The following is an 18,149-nucleotide window of genomic DNA, read 5'->3' as shown; positions in this document are numbered from 1 at the left end:
TTACTATTTGTACTAAACTGACAAAAACTCATCTGTACTAGCCAATTTTACTTTGCACAGATTGCATTTTTACTTGATCTATGGTCCATATTTATAAATGACTTACTTAGAAGGGTTATTTTTTAAAATGTAAAAGGGAGACTGGCATCAACCTTTGATGAATTATCTATATGAAACTGTGTAAGGCTACAAATATTCTCCCTTACCCGTTCCCTTGAGTACTGGAGCAGCCTGGAGAGTGGCTCAGGGAAGTGCTGCCAGCACATGGACTTTTCTTAGTGGACAGATCAAGTACACCGTCTGCAGAGACACAAAGAAACACCTGAGGATATTAAAAGCTAGGAGCAAATGTAAACTGAATAGGCTAAAAATGAAAAAGCAGTAAGTAGGCTTATTCAACTAAGCAGATACGCTAGTCATATATTTGAGTTATAGAATCAATTCAATCCTGAAGCAACATAAATTTAGCAAGACATGTTATACTTAATATCCTCAAGTGCTAAATATATTATTAATGGGGCAAAAAGAAAAGGTAAAACATATTACTGAAGATGTTAAGATACAGTGAAATACTAGAAATAGCAGTTTACATAGCATGAGGTCCGCTGTTACCAGAATTTTTAAGACTCCATTTTCTAAATTTTCCTTGATCAAAGCATACAAGTTTTTAATGTCCCACAGCGGCATACAAACTATAGAACCAAATCCCTCAAGAGCTAAATCTACCTGAAACTCCAAAAGTACATACAAGTTGGATATAGAAAATTTTAAGTAAGATATAAAAATTGTTTTTAAATGTAAGTTTTTGTCATTAAAGCACATGTATATACTAAACAAGATGGTCTGTAAGATGAATCAGTTAATGATTTATGATTTGGGTGTGTCCTAATAGTTTTCTAGACCACTATAAAAAAATGTATACTTGTATTCAATCTTTTTTCCTTTTTTTTTTTTTGAGACGGAGTCTCGCTCTGTCGCCCAGGCTGGAGTGCAGTGGCATGATCTTGGCTCACTGCAAGCTCCGCCTCCTGGGTTCACGCCATTCTCTCGCCTCAGCCTTCCGAGTAGCTGGGACTACAGGCGCCCGCCACCACGCCCGGCTAATTTTTTGTATTTTCAGTAGAGACAGGGTTTCACCGTGTTAGCCAGGATGGTCTCGATCTCCTGACCTGGTGATCCGTCCACCTCGGCCTCCCAAAGTGCTGGGATTACAGGTGTGAGCCACCGCACCCGGACTGTATTCAGTCTTTTAAAAAAATTTGCAGAGATTCAAAATTCAATTGCTGGATTTTATGAATGCAAGAATTTTTCAATTAAGAAGACATTAAAAATTAGTGAAGAAAGCTGAAAGAAAGAAGAATGGAACTGTCTTGATATTGATGAGAGCCTGGAAGTACAACCATTTTTTACTGCAACTAAACCAAATCGCAAATTCATGTTATTAATACATAAAATTAGAAGACTTTTTTCCCTCAAAGTAATTTTTCTCCTTATTGAAATACCTGGAAAAGAAATCTTTTAAAGCTACCACTCTGACCGAAATTAACAGAACAAGATAATACACAATGTCTTTGACTTTCAGTTGGCCAGCAGAGGGGTTTTACAATCTAGTTACATTTTTAAAAAGTACCCCAGGGTAGAAGCTACTTACAAATTGTATCAGAGGACATTTTATTTCAGGCTGTTAGAAATAAACAGGCAACTGAGTTTGTAAACAAAAAATCACCACACTCGTAAGTAAGAGTTTCATCCTTTAGAGTCACTAATATTTCTAAAAATATAATTATAAGCTTATAGAACCAATTATCCTATTAGACATCTAACCCAATTATACATCTAAGAAGCAAATGTACTGCTTACAACATTTCCAACCAAAGACACTATTATTTAAAGACAAGTCAAATAGTCAATTTGTCTAATCAAACAGGCAATATATTTTAAGTCTACCACTAAAATATTATGCTTTTAGTTGAAAACACATTCATTAAGGAAATATAATTTAAAATTTTTTTACTTCATTTGAAGTCTACATACTATAATGCTATCATGTAGTTCAAATTCCTCTTTGTAAGAGCATGCTGTCAATACAATGTATTATCTCTTAAGTGTAACAGTAGTTATAACCAGTTAAATTAGACTAAGTGGTATCATTTTATGTTAACCTCCATTAATAGTTTAAATATAATTCTATGTTGTCATTCTCCTAATATAAACCTGAAGCTTCTGACGTAATATTTAGAGTGAAGAGATCTTTAATGAAAACTACCAATTTGTGGAAAAGAAAACAGTCATCAATAAAAAAGATACAACTTTGTAAATATGGTAACCAAAGGTACATGAGAAATGTGAACAAGTAGGAAGTCTCCTGTCAATAAATCTCTCAGAACTCAGATATTTTGTTTGCTGTTCACCACACAGGAAAAGGATAAAAGCAAAGGAAAACTACTCAAAATTTATTTCAAAGAGGTTATTTAAGAATTAAATGTATTTTCCAAAATAAGCATGTATTTCTCATCAATAAATCCACATAATCTCATAACCTTTCTGTATACTGAAGATTTCTATGACAATAAAATCTCATTAGTACAGACATCACCAATTTACAATTTGTAGTGGTTCAAACAGTGGCTGAGTTGAAATGCTTGCTTCAATTTTTGTGAAATTAAAGGTAAAATGAGATCACAAAGCAACAGGAATACCTACTGAAGAAAATAAACTTCAGAGACTCAAGAAACATTTGCTAAACAAAACTGATAACCTGTTAACTTCATCACTTAATTAGTGTCCTCATCAACAAATTCCCTTTTGGAAATACTTTCAAGTTAGTCAGTGGATATGTGTGTTTATGTATGTGTTTCTGTATTTATAAAACACTGAATATATTTAACAACCTAAAGTATGTTTTGCTGCTTTCTCTATTTGTAACCCTAGTAGTTTCTTTTTCAAAATTCAAATACATGTTTTTCCTTATGATCTCATTTGCAGAGCATATAACTTATACTTACAAATAGAGGCATATTTCTCAGACAGGTGCTAGTCCTAGAAAATTTATAGTTAAGAGGAAAACTTACTTTTTCATAGGAGTTTTAAAAAACATAAAAATACTATGGAAAATATAAAATGCTTATATAAATATCAAGGAAATGAAAGATTAGTGACAACTGTTAACCACCTGACTTTCCTGAGTGGTACATCAATCATGACCATGAACTGCTGACAGATAAGGCTGTAACAACTTTAGCTGTACTTCTCCATCACTGCATAATAAGAAATAATTTAAAATCACATTAGTTTTATGCTATTATTGCTGCTGATGCTCTAATTGCCAATGCTTTTTTTTTTTCTCCCCAAATTAAAGTATTCTGATAAGATAGAGGAGACCTTGACATCAAACCATACCTTGTTCGCTAGGTTCTGACTGAGACTTTCTGACAGTAAGGTCCAGAGGTGAGTCTTGGTCAGCCATGAGAAGTTTGCTGAGCACAGGGTTCTGAGTAGTTGCAGCCGTGGGAGAGGCGGTGACTGGAGATGCTTTCGGCAGGCTTTGGTTCTTTGTGCTATTGGGCTGGCTGGGGTCCTGAGTAGAGCTATTTTTTGAGGTATATTCAGCAGCAAATTGTTGGATCATTCGCTGCATGATCTCACGGGCCACTAGGGGAATATTGGGGTCGGAGACCCAGGGACTGTCTGTAAATAAAGATTTATTTACTTTTAAAGTGGGACAATGTACTAAAAAAAAAACAGCTTTCAAGTAAACATAAAATTTCATTTTATTTTTCTTAAAATGCAGTTATCTTAAAATAGTATCTCCCCTTTGACTTACATTTTCTAAGCTTTTGAGTTGTCGATTTTAAAATAAAATTTTCATTAAAATAATTCTAAACATTTTCCCCCATATAATAATTGAACATTATGAAATTAAATAAAGGGATAATAACTAGAATATCTTCTGGGCAAGAATCACTTACCTGACACAGAAATCCCAAAACCCTTCTCTTAGGAAATAATTACTCTCATGTTAACATACCTATAGGTCACATCAGGTCTCCCTAGATTTTTTCCTCAGTCACCTTCTCCTAAATATTTGAAGAATGCATTACTGAGTTCATGAGTGCTGAATTTACTTTATGTTAAAGACAGAAGGCATACCAAGATTATAAAAGGAGATACTTAATTTTCAGATCCATTGTAGGCTAGGGCAATCATTCTCACACTTTAATGTTCATCAGAATCACCTTGATGGCTTGCAAAAACAGATTGTTGGGCTCTCTCCCCAGAGTTTCTGATTCAGTAGTTCTAGGGTGGGCTCAAGAACTGGCATTCTAACAAGTTCTTAGATGCTGCTGGTCTGGGGACCACAATTTCAGAACCTCTGGGCTAGGTGTTTAAATGCCAAATCTCAAAAACCTAAGAAAAACCACATATTTTCCAAGGGCACTTTAAATAAACTCTGTCAACTAGTAAATCAATAGGGAAATAATGAAATAAACATCTAAATTATCAATTTCTACTCAGTGTTAAGTTTAGACCATAAGAACTCATTAACTCAAAAAACTTTTAGCACTGAAAGAGACTTTGAAGGGCAAAAGAGGTTAAGATGAAAAGGAAAATGACTTGTATAAATATATTATCATCATGCCTCTATAATTACCACACTATAATAGTCAATCAGGAAGACTAAGCTTCTCAAGAGCTGAGACTGTGTGTGTTTACCTCTGTGTACCTCTAAATACCTAATTTTGCCTGATCTAAAGTGTGTATTCAATTTAGCTGAATACTAAACAGGTCAATCAAATCAATCAGCACGAAATAGCCCTTTTAAAAAAAATAAAATGAAGAAAATGTGTTTGTTTACCTCTGTGTACCTCTATATACCTAATCTTGCCTGGTCTAAAGTGTGTATTCAATTTAGTTGAATACTAAATAGGTCAATCAACATGAAACAGTCCTTTAAAAAAAAAAAAAGGGAAAATGTGATCCAAAGAGTAGGTGGCCACTACAAATTTATATAGGTGATTAGTGATAGACCCTCGATTAAAACTCTTCCCCTGGTCTTACTGTTTTACCTGTGACCTTTGCTTCCTACCACACTTTTCAGGCTTTCCAAGACAGTTCTCAGGAAACCAAGGTTTCTTTAGTCTTTTAAAGATTAGCTATAGAAGGCAAATAACTTTAAGCACAGTATTTTGGAGCTGTAAGGAACTTAAGAGTTTAATTTATAGTTATAAAGTTAAAGAAAAACTGACTCTAATTACTAACTAAAATCTAAAATCTCCATAATAAACAACAAACAAACAAATACATCATCAAAACCTCACAGGACTCCTAAGAACAGGCTTTTTTTCCCCCCAAAGGATGATATTCAATACCAGAAGATGTTCACAAAGTTATGCTATTTATTTCATCTTCTGGGGTTTAGTGAGGCTCACTCTACTAGTAATAATGTTTCTGTCATACTAAGCAGTATTTATAACTCGAACTTTCCTCTCCATAAATAGAGACTGTAAGTATTTCCGGTGGTTTAAAAATAAAGGTATGGAACCAGGTAAGGATCAGAAGTTGCTACAGTTACTGAAAATGGTTCCTCAGTGTTTTAATAAACATTTTATCCATACACTGCTTTTTAAATATCTCCATCCACTGAATTTTCTTAATAGTCATTTAACTTTCCAGTTAAGACCCATTTTTCTCCCTACATAAATCTCCATATGAACTATTGTATAAATTTCAAGTTTTAGTACATTAGTTTACCTTTTCACCCCTGAATAGTTGGAGAACATGTAATACATACAGGAAATTTCCATACAAAAGTAAAATAAAATTTATGAATTTATGAGATGCCTCTGTGTTTAAGTAGTATTAATAAAGAGCTCTGTGAAGAGTCAAAGATATTAGGACAAGGACCATAGACCACTATCTTTCAGCACTCAATGTCTGCTCTGCAGAATCTTGTCTCTTTATTGAATGAAAACACAGTCATGAGACAAGACAGTGTTTACGAATTACATCTCTGCCATTTGAATTTCTCTGTCTTGTGAAAATTTATTGAACAAATTTCATTCTTTGACATACTTAAAATACACATCTACAAACATACCCACACCCAGGGGAACACAGCACAACTGAGTCAAATAAAAGCAACAAATCAGATCAAAATAAAACTGCAGAAAAACATGTTACACCACAGTATATCTTAAAAGGCTAATCTGATCTTTTTAATACAAGTGACAAAGCAAGCTGAAAAGAAATGTCATTATGACATTTGTAGAAGGTTTACTGTTCTTAAAATGAAATTATGGATTCCATATCATAAAAGCCCACTTTTATTCCATCTCTGATTCTACTTAACTATACATAATCTTTACACAAATTATTTAAAACATAGAATTTATAATACTTTGAAACAAGGGACCAAATATAAGCATCTGAATTATTTATTAAAACAAAAGATTCTCTTCAGATTAAAATGTCCATCATATCCCTGGATACTAAACATTTTCGGTATTAATTTAAAGAGTACTAATGGCTATCTTGGAGATGGTTACAAGAGAATTATATCTAAAAATATCAATATTAATACATAAAGCAGAAGAAAATGTCCAAATTCCAAAGCAAGAGTTCTTTCTCTGGGTATCACATGCCTGTACTTAAACAAATAAACTCAACTTACAATTTCAGAGCATTCCCATCTCTTGAAATCTATCCTGAGACTGATTCCGAGGTAAGAATTCCTCTCCTAAAGGTTATAACCCAAAAGCTTAATTTCTTAAAAAAACTTTATAAAAACTTTAAAGTTATTCCTCTATGACAAAGGGATGGGACTAGTAGAAAAGTGCGACAGAATTTTTCTGTACGAGTCTTATGATTGACCTTATTAATGTCCCCTGAGCAAAGAGTGGATGAAAAGTGGTTCCTCCACGTAAATTAGGGAGAGGAAGTCCTCTTTTCAGATAATGAAGCTTGCTATAACACCACATCAGATCAATGACTCCGTGTATATCCTTCAGGAGAGGAGCTGCAAAGACATTTTATTTGGCAAGCAAACTGATAGAACTGCTCTACCAGTTGTTGATACTTAAATTTGCTTTTAACAATCAAATGTTCATAAAACTAAAAAAACAATTATTTTGAACATAATTTTGGAATTCTGAGCAGTGTGCAGGAATAATAAGACATAGGAGACTGAGCTGCGAGATTTAGGTCAGGAGATGCTAGTGGGTGTTTAAAGAGAGTTAAGGATGTACTAAACGATTTAATTCTGCCTAGAGTTCTCATGGAAGAAAATGGGGAAAAAGTGCCACAGACAATAATCTCTGTGCATTTCTTAATTTTATATGACACTACACTTCACACCACCTTTTGGAAATACTGATCACATTAAGCAGAAGCCCAGCTAGTGTCCAACTGTAAAGAAACCCAACAGAACCAGCACTTATGAGACTTTTAACCAATGTCAAAGGGAAGGAGGGAATTTCCAGAGGAATGAGAGGTGTAAACTAGAACATATGAAGAATTATTAAAGAAAATGGAATCACTGAGTCTGCTGAAGATTAAATAAGAATATTTAAGATTATCAAGTTTGTATGAAACTTTCAGAACCCATTATAGTAACTACCACTTGGAAATGGAGGAAAAGTGTAACTAAGAAGTATAAATCCATTTAGAATTTCTTAAAAGTAAAGACTGTTCACTAGAAGGGAATATGAAGGGAACTTTCCTGAAGGTTCTGGCTGATGGCAATTATGCATTGTGAATAAAGAATAAATCTGAATGCCTCTATGAAGGACTTATAAGCCTCAAGACTCCATGACTGAAGAACTTTTCTGTATTTCAAAAGAAATGTAAACCATGCCTACAAAAGTTTCAAGGATAAAGATAAATTTTAAAAATGCAAGAGGTTGAGCTATTAAATGCCACCTCAAATACAGCGGGAAAAGTTTTACTACATAATAATTTCCCTAATATAGAAAATTTTAGTGAAACAAGACTGTATCAAGGAAAAAAATGCTTACAAATCTAATTTTATGATATAACTACATTTTCTCTCCAAATGAAATTTCAGGTTGGAATCACTAAAAGAAAAAAAAAATCACAGTTGGTTTTAGTTATTGGTGATTAAAACAGTAACTGTCTCTATAAGTTGTCTAACAAAATACAGTACTACTGAGAGCTTAACATTTTTAGAATTTCGTAATAATTTTCTAAACTATTAACTCACCATCACATCAGAGCCTAAATGTGGTGAACAGGGTTTACCTTAACCCTAATTCCAATTTGAACTTGACCCAAGGGATATAGAACAATATAAATTATATCATCAATAAAGAAAATGTTTTAAGAAGAACTTTAAAAATGACATTGAAATTAAGGAGATTAATAATACAAGACAAGCAGATGCTAAATATCATCTTCACTGAAACCAACCTTTTCTATAAAAGACTGCATTGAGGAATTCTTCTGCTTGTCTCTCGAATCGAATGATTTTTGCTTGCTCTTGTTTAAGCAGAGCTTCTTGCCCACCTCCCGAAGCTGGTTCATCCAGACCGACTAAGTGTCCCTGCAAAAATACTTGGTGAAATAGTTGCACAAAAGTCTTTCCCCATTCAATATCAAAAGCATAGATATGAAATCAAAGACAAAGTTAGTAGCAAATAAGGCAAATTAATTTGATGCAATTAAAATATTTTAAAACTTCAGTAAAATTTCAAGAAAAAGTATAAAAGCAAAATAAATGTAAACATATTCTTTAGTTGGATTTTATCTACTTTTTTTTTGACTATGAGTTTTGTTCAAAACTTAGTCTAATTAAACTTTAACTGCCAGAGGGATAATTTCCTTGAAAGCACTCTATTATACTATAGTTATCTTTCACAGGCAACTCAATTCAGACAGAATGTTTTCAATTTACAAGAAAAAAAAAATTTAAATTCCAAATCTCATTTGAGGATCCTAGTATGAGATCTGTGTTTCACCAGATACAAAACACAAACACTTTTAAAAGGTCATTAGGAAGAAAAACTCAGAATACATCTCAATTCACTACTCTGTCTTTAGATTACTTTTCAAAAACTGTGGTTCTCAAACCTTTAATGGGTTGTAAAATAGATTAACTGGTCATAAGCAGCACTAGCAAAATGAACTGAAAACTAGAATGCACTGCATGTTCTAAGTGTAAGCACTGCATTGTCTTTTGTTACAGTATATCTATGTTTGAACAGCTTTGAAATATAAACAGTGAATCCGAACGGGCGCGGTGGCTCATGCCTGTAATCTCAGCACTTAGGGAGGCTGAAGCAGGCAGATCACTTGAGGTGAGGAGTTCGAGACCAGCCTGGCCAACATGGTGAAACCCAGTCTCTACTAAAAATACAAAAATTAGCTGGGCATGGTGGCGCATGCCTGTAATGCCAACTACTCAGGAGGCTGAGGCCTGAGAATCACTTGAACCTGGGAGGTGGAGGCTGCACTTGAGATTATGCTACTGCACTCCAGCCTGGGTGACAGAGCAAGACTTTGTCTCAAAAAAAAAGTAGATCAGAAAGTTTCTCTTACCAAAAAGTTCCAATACGCTGTACTATAATCATCCCTGAGATTCCCAGCCTCTAATCCCAGACTGCAGGAGCACTCGACCAAGTTGACAATACTTTGCACCTACCTCCACTCTTGTATATTACAATAACAGAAAATAAAAGCATTTTTAAAAAGCTAAGCGCAGGACAGGCACGGTGGCTCAAGCCTGTAATCCCAGCACTTTGGGAGGCCGAGACGGGCGGATCACGAGGTCAGGAGATCGAGACCATCCTGGCTAACACGGTGAAATCCCGTCCCTACTAAAAAATACAAAAAACTAGCCGGGCGAGGTGGCGGGCTCCTGTAGTCCCAGCTACTCGGGAGGCTGAGGCAGGAGAATGGCGTAAACCCGGGAGGCGGAGCTTGCAGTGAGCTGAGATCCGGCCACTGCACTCCAGCCTGGGCGACAGAGTGAGACTCCGTCTCAAAAAAAAAAAAAGCTAAGTGCATTTTTAAGTGTTCTTTAAGTTCTAGCGCATATAATTTATTTGAAATCACTTTAATGTATTAATTAATGTCTTTATTTCCATATCTAAGTGCTATAAATAAGAAAATGGGACCTATCTTGGCACAATGAAAAGGAATTAAACAACACATTGAAGACATGTTATAATGCACAAATGATTCCCTCAAAAATTTAAAAAATACCCACTGATATTTGCAACCGGCTTTCTATAATTTCTCATCCTAAGATTTATATTAAAAGCACAACCAAAATATGTATTTAGCATGGATTATATATTGTAAAAAGCTTAATATGAAGCACTGGCATAGTCAAACTAAAATAATGATCCTTAAACACTGTTATATAAGGCACAGTAAGTTTGCTATATAATGTATTAAAAAATTTAAATATTTTAAGTCTTATAAATAATGAGAACCTTTATTATAGTTGCATTTGCCAACATTCTCTTTATAAATTTCTCCATCACATTAACTATTTTGAGGAAGACTGAACCATTTTCCAAAGCAGCTACATTATTTATATTTCCAAAAACAATGTATAAGGGTTCTGACTTCTCCACATACTTATGAACACTTATCTTTTTTATTACAACCATTTTAGTAGATGAGAAGTGGTACATCTCATGGTTTAAGGTTTGTATTTTCCTAATTGACTAATGATGTTGAGCATCTTTTCATGTGCTTATTGGCACATTATACCTTCTTTGGAAAAAAGTCCATTCAGATCATTGATTTTTTTTTTTTTTTTTTTTGAGACGGAGTCTCACTCTGTTGCCTAGGCTGGAGCACAGTGGTGCGATCTTGGCTCACTGCAACCTCCACCTCCCGGGTTCAAATGATTCTCCTGCCTCAGCCTCCCGAGCTGCTGAGACTATAGGCACGTGCCATCATGCCTGGCTAATTTTTTGTATTTTTAGTAGTGACGGGGTTTCACTGTGTTGGCCAGGATGGTCTCCATCTCTTGACCTCGTGATCCACCTGCCTCGGCCTCCCAAAGTGCTGGGATTACAGGCGTGAGCCACCGCGCCCGGCCGAGATCCTTGCTCATTTTTTATTGAGTCATTTACCATTTTATTGTTGCACTGTAAGAATTCTTGATATATTCTGAAACAAGTCCATTATTAGATATATGATTTGCAAATATTTTCTCCCATTCTTTGAGTTTTATTACTTGATAGTACTGACGGTACTGTTAGTAGCATGAAAGCTTTAATTTTAATGAATTCCAATCTATATATTTTTCGTCACTTGTGCTTTTGATGTTATACCTAAAAAACTTAGCCATGTAGATTTAACTCTATGCTTTCTTCTAAGAATTTTATAGTTTTAGGGCTTACTTTTAGGCCTATAATACATGTCAAGTTCATTTCGTGTATGGCATAAGGAAGGGGTCCAACCTCATTCTCTTGCATGTGGATACTCACTTGGTTCCAGCACCTTTTGGTGAAAAAACAATTCTTTCCCCCAAAGAACTGTTTTAGGTCCAGGCGCGGTGGCTCAAACCTGGAATCCCAGCACTTTGGGAGGCCGAGATGGGCGGATCATGAGGTCAAGAGATCGAGATCATCCTGGCTAACATGGTGAAACTCCATTTCCACTAAAAAAAAAAAATACAAAAAACTAGCCGGGCGAGGTGGCGGGCGCCTGTAGTCCCAGCTACTTGGGAGGCTGAGGCAGGAGAATGGCATAAACCCAGGAGGCGGAGCTTGCAGTGAGCCGAGATCCGGCCACTGCACTCCAGCCTGCAGCCTGGGCGACAGAGCGAGACTCCGTCTCAAAAAAAAAAAGAACTGTTTTAGAACTCTTGTCAAAAGTCACTGGCCATACATTTTACTTCTGGACACTCGATTCTATTCCACTATTTATATATCTATCCTCAAGCCAGCATCACATTAAGCTGCCCAAGGTAGTTTTATAGTAAGTTTTGAAACTGGTAAAGTGTAAATCCTCCCAATTTGTTCTTCTTTTACAAGATTGTTTCGACTATTTGAAGTCTCTTAAATTTTCATATGAATTTTAGGACCAGCTTGTGAATCTCTGCAAATAAGTCAGCTGGGATTTTGGTAGAAAATGCACTGAATCCGCCTACCAATTTGGGAAGTAATCCCACGGTAACAATTAGGCTTCTGATCCATGAACATGTCTTTCCATGTACTTTCTTTCAGCAGTATTTTGTAATTTACAACATATAAGTCTTATACTTCTTTTATATTTATTCCTAAGTGTTGTATTTTTTGATACTACTGTAAACAGAATTGTTTTCAAACTTTCATGTTCATATTGTTCACTGCTAGTGTATAGCAATACAATTATGTTTTTTTTAAAAATGATGTGGTATTCTGAACCTTGCTGAACGTGTTAAACTCTAAGTGTTTTGTAGATTTCTTGGGATTTTCTATATACATCATCATGTCATCTATAAACCAAGACAGTTTTACCTCTTCTTTTGCAATCTGAATGACTTTGGTTTCTTTTTATTGCCTAATTTCCCTGGCTAGAACCTCATGTACAACGGTGGATGTACATGGTGAGAGTGGACATCCTGCCTTGTTCCTGATTTTGGGGGAAGCTGTTCCATCTTTTAGTTGGGTGTTTCTGTAGTTCAGGTTGAGAAAGTTCCCTTCTATTCCTAGTTTGTCGGGTTTGTTTGTTTTTACATCAAGAAAAAGTGCTGGATTTGGCCAAATGCCATTCTGGAGGGTGTCTACAGAGATGATCATGTGGTCTGTGTCACTTACTGTATTAATACATTGTATTACAGTAATAGACGTAAGAGTGTTAAACCAGCCAGGTACAGTGGCTCATGCCTGTAATTCCAGCTCTTTGGAAGGCTGAGGCCGGAGGATCACCTGAGCCCAGGAGTTCGAGACCAGCCTGAGCAACACAGAGAGACCCCCGTCTCTACAAATCAGTTAAAAAATTATTAACAGCTGGGCATGGTGGTGCACACCTGTAGTCCCAGCTACTTGGGGGCTGAGGCAGGAGTATTTCCTGAGCCTGGGAGGTCAAGGCTGCAGTGAGCCGTGATTGTGCCACTGTGCTCCAGCCTGGACAGGGTGAGACAAAACAAACAAACAAACAAACAAATAAATAAGGTGTTAAACCAACTTTGCACTCCTGGGATAAATTCCACTTGGTTGTGGTATATAACACTTTTTATATGTTGCAAAATTTGGTTTGCTAATGTTTTGTTGAGGATTTTTTTGTGCTGGTACTCATAAATGGTATTTGTCTGTAGTTTTCTTGTGATATCTTTGGTTTTCGTATAAATAATACTGGCCTCACAGAATAAGGACGTCTTCCCTTTTCTTCTATACTTTGAAAAAGTTTGTGAAGAAACGGTATTAATTCATCTTTAAATGTCTGATAGAATATGCCAGTGAAGGCAGAGTGTGGTGGCTCACACCTGTAATCCCAGCACTTTGGGAGGCTGAGGCGGGCAGATCGCTTGAGCCCAGGAGTTTGAGACCAGCCTGGGCAACATCATGAGACCCCATCTCTATTTAAAAAAAGAAAGAAAAAAAATATATACCAGTGAAGATACCTGGCCATAGGCTTTTCTTTGATGGAAGTTTATAAATTACTAATTTAATCTCAATGCTTGCTCTAAGTTGTATTAGTTCCCTAGGGGTGCTGTATTTTTTCACAAACTGGGTAGCTTAAAACAGCAGAGATTTATTCTCTCACAGCTGAATTTGGAATTCAGGCACCCAAAATTAGGGTGTCAGCATGGTCATTTTCCCTCTGAAAGCTCTAGAGAAGAGTCCTTCCTTGCCTCTTCCTAGCTTCTGGTAGTTGCTGACAATCCTTGGCATTCCTTGCCTTGTGGCAGTATAACTCCAATCTCTGTCTCCATCTTTACATGGTCCTCTTCCCTTTGTGTGTGTGTGTGTCTCCAAGTCTCTTTCTCCTTATAAGGCAACAGTCATTGGATTTAGGGTCCACTCTAATCCAGTATGACTTCATCATAAATTGATTACATCTGCAAAGACCTTACAGTGGTCTCCTTTTATCTGCAGTTTTGCTTTCCACAGTTACCCATGGTACAGTACAATAATATATTTTGAGAAAAGAGAGAGAATATTCACATAACTTTTGTTATAATTGTTCAATTTTATTATTAGTTGTTAATCTCTTATTGTGATTAATTTACAAATTAAGCTTTATCATAGGTATGTGTGTACAGGAAAAAACATAGGGTTTGGTACGATCTGTAGTTTCAGGCATCCCCTTACAAGGGGGAAGACTACTGTTATTTCCAAATAAGGTCACATTCACAGGTACCAGGGGTGGATTCATGTTTTAGGGGGACACAATCAAATCTGCATCACAGGTTTATTCAGATTTTCTGTTTCGCCTTACATCAGTATTGGTAAGTTTGTAACTTTCTAGGAATTTGCCTATTTCATCAAATTCTCTAAATTGCTGGCATACACACTGCTCACTGTATTCCCCAATTTTTTTTACTTCTGACTTCCTCTATTTCATTTGTGATTAGTAACTTGAGTCTTCTATTTTTCTTGATCAGAGCTAAAGTTTACCTAATTGGTTGATCTTTTTAAAAAAACCAGTTTTTGGTTTTATTGATTTTATCATTTTTTACATTACTTCATTTCTTTCTGCTCTCGTATCTTTACTATTTCCCTCTTTCTGCCTGCTTTGGGTTTAGTTTGCTCTTCTTTTTCTAGTTTCCTAATGTGGATGATTAGGGTATTGATTTGAGATCTGCTTTTTAAATTTAAACTTCTAAGTACTGTTAGCTACATCTCATTCATTTTGGTAAGTTTTAAAAATTCATCTGAAACTAGTTTCTAATTTCCTTTGCCTGATCCAGTAAAAGCCAGGCCCCTTTGCAGGGGCATGTTGTTGCCAATGTTTGAGGCTTCCTCCAACCCCAGGAGGGCTCTTAGCTTGTCTCTTATTCTGATTCTCTGTTAAACGTCTAACAGGGGAATCCTCAGAGCCTACTCTGGCTCGGGAGACTGCCTGATTCGTGAATCAAATAAATAAATAAACATCTAACAGGTCTGTCATTTCACCTGTTGCTACAAATATGAGGGATCTTCCAGGTGTCTCTCTACTATTCACACAGATCTTCATCATTTTCAACACTTTTAGGTGTGAGATTTTCTAAGCCAGACAGTTCTGGAGTTCTCTGTTTATTTTTGTTGTTGTTAAGTTTGTTTTCTTTAAAGACAGGATCTTGCTCTGTTGCCCAGGCTTCAGTGCAGTGGCACAATCGCGTCTCACTGCAAGCCTTGACTTCCTGGGCTAAAGCCATCCTCCTGCCTCAGCCTCCCAAGTGGCTGGGATTACAGGTGTGTGCCACCACACCAGGCTAATTTTTAAAATATTTTGTAGAGAAGGAGTCTCACTCTATTGCCCAGGTTGTTGCAGAACTACTGGCCTCAAGCAATCCTCCTGCCTTGGCTTCCTAAAGTGCTGGATTACAAGCATGAGCCACTGCACCCTGCTGGAATTCTGTTTGTGATGTCAACCCTTCCAATAAAATGAACCAATAAGAATAAAAAAGTTTATATGACATACAACTAACAGAGCTAATAAAATAGCCAGGAGATGAGCAGGTGCAGTGGCTTAAGCCTGTAATTCCAGTACTTTGGGAGGCCAAGGCAGGCAGATCACCTGAGGTCAAGAGTTTGAGACCAGCCCGGCTAAAGTGGTGAAACCCCATCTCTGCTAAAAATACAAACATTAGCCGGGGGTGGTGGCACACACCTGTAATTCTAGCTACTCAAGAGGCTGAGGCAGGAAAAACACTTGAACCCAGGAGGTGGAGGCTGCAGTGCGCCAAGACCGCACCACTGCACTCCAGACTGGGCAACAGTGAGAGACTCTCACAAAAAAAAAAAAAAAAAAAGTAAAATAGCGCCAGAAGGTAAGGAAAAGTTAAAGAAACCAACTCATGTCATCTCCCCTCAGCTGAATTCTAAAATAATACATTATGTATAGTATGGCAAAAAACAAAAAGATGTGAAATCTTCTTCTGTAACTCAAAAACCATTTTCTTTGCATTTATTATTCCTAATACATTTAGGAATATTTATTTATTATTAAAAAACAAGTTGTTGGCATAAAACTAAATAGGAGTAAAGCTGGAGATGTAGGCCAGGTACGGTGGCTCACGCCTGTAAACCCAGCACTTTTTGAGGCCGAAGTGAGCAGATCATTTGAGGGCAGGAGTTTGACACCAGTCTGGCCAACATGGCAAAACCCTATCATCCCAGCTACTCAGGAGGCTGAGGTTGCAGTGAGCCAAGACTGCGCCACTGAATTCTAGCCTGGGTGACAGAGTGACACTCAGTCTTAAAAAAATAAATACAAATAAAGTTGCAGATTTCAACTGGAATTTCTACCTCCTAGGAGGAGTTGCTTCCTTCAGGATGCAGAAAGTGGTCCACCTAGATTGGTTGGCTCATAGGCAGAGAAGCGACTGTTATATAATCTACTGTGAGCTTCTTAGAAGCATATATGCCTAGAAGTCCCCAGAGCTTATGACTCTATAGCTCTAAGGTAGAAAGTAGTCCTTAAGCTTTTAAGAAGCTCTCTCCTTAATAAACAACTGAAAACATGAGGGAGGGATGACAGTACAAGAGCTAAGGCATTTGTTACAGTGACACCACCATTAACCCAAAGGGTTTCCTCCATCTCTCATAGTCCTATACTGTTTATTTAATGGACTTTTGGCTTAAATTCAGTTACACAAAAATAATATAGGTAATCTTACCTAGAGAATCAATTTAAAGATTATAAAGCTTATTATCATCTTATTTTAATCATCTGAATCTGGATTAAAGATCACTTTATTATTTTCCTCCATTAAATGAGAGTTGTATTTAGAAACAAGTCTTGCCAAAGCTGTGAACTTTGCTAAGGTGAACATCACAACTTTTTTCCTGACAAAACACTTAGCAGAAAATATATTAAACAAATGCTATAAAATCTTCAACTTACGGAATCTCAAGAAACTAGAGAGCTGTAAATTGTTGAGTCAGAAGTCTTTTCAAAGTGAATTAATTAATGAACTACATAAGAGAAATCAATATTGAAAAATTCAAGTGTATCTTTTTATTTGTGTTTTAATCTATTAAGAGTCTTTCCGCTGTGCACGGTGACTCATGCCTGTAATCCTAGCACTTTGGGAGGCTGAGGCAGGTGCATCACGAGGTCAGGCGCTGGACATCAGCCTGATCAACATGGTGAAATCTCATCTCTACTAAAAATACAAAAATTAGCTGGGTGTGGTGGCGCACACCTGTAATCCCAGCTACTCAGGAGGCTGAGGCGGGAGAATTGCTTGGACCTGGGAGATGGAGGTTGAGTTAGCCCAGATCGTGCCACTGCATTCCAGCCTGTGCAACAGAGTGAGACTCCATCTCAAAAACAGCCTTTCTACCTGTAAATTGAAACCAATTCCATTTAAGCTACTAAACTTTATATTAACTTAATTGGGGACGTGTATTATTTTATCTTTTATTCCTCTATACAAATAAAGGTTTCACCATTTATCAATAAAAATTTATAAGCCACAATCATCTATATTTTCATTTTTCTTAAAGCAAATATATTGCACAGAAATCCTACAAGGTTTATGCTTTTATAAATAATGCTTGTTTTTCTCATTCTCTGGAAGATCCTGAAAAAAGCTACCTTGTACACAAAGCTATAAAGAAAAAGTAAAAACAACTAGTATTCTCAACAATCTTAGCTATGAACTGCTAAATCATTTGATACATACCCCTAAAAAACACATATGCAGATATATTAACTTAAAAAAATTAAATGAGATTCACACTGAAGATCATTTTACCTATTCTCAATATTAGGATTTTCTTTCTTATATTGTTACATATTCTCCAAAAACACCTTAATAAATGTACCATAATCTGCAGTTAGACCAGTTTTTTATTTTGTTACTATAACTGCATTTTAATGAATTTGTTCTAGATTCTCATTATTTCCTTGGGATACATTACTACAAGAGAAAGCATGAATCAAAAGAAACAATTTCTTCCTTTCCTGAAACATATTCGCAAACTTTTTTCTAAGAAAAAGTTATACCAATTTGTATTCCCACTTGCAGTGTTGGGGGTACT

At 36.1% G+C, this 18,149-nt stretch overlaps 1 protein-coding gene across 1 annotated transcript in view; it reads right to left on the bottom strand.

Moving 5' to 3' along the window:
• Positions 1–18,149, bottom strand: part of LOC108534574 (ligand-dependent corepressor) — a 133,742-nt gene that overhangs the window by 12,080 nt on the left and 103,513 nt on the right. The window contains 3 exon segments of the mRNA XM_017880036.1: positions 207–300; positions 3,400–3,687; positions 8,425–8,557. Of these exon segments, the coding sequence (XP_017735525.1) occupies positions 207–300; positions 3,400–3,687; positions 8,425–8,557 (515 nt within the window).

Source organism: Rhinopithecus bieti, unplaced genomic scaffold, assembly GCF_001698545.2.
Source record: "Rhinopithecus bieti isolate Rb0 unplaced genomic scaffold, ASM169854v2 scaffold_425, whole genome shotgun sequence".
Lineage (NCBI taxonomy): Eukaryota > Metazoa > Chordata > Mammalia > Primates > Cercopithecidae > Rhinopithecus > Rhinopithecus bieti.
The sequence above is the reverse complement of the archived record's forward strand: the minus strand, read 5'-3'. Positions and strand labels throughout refer to the sequence as shown.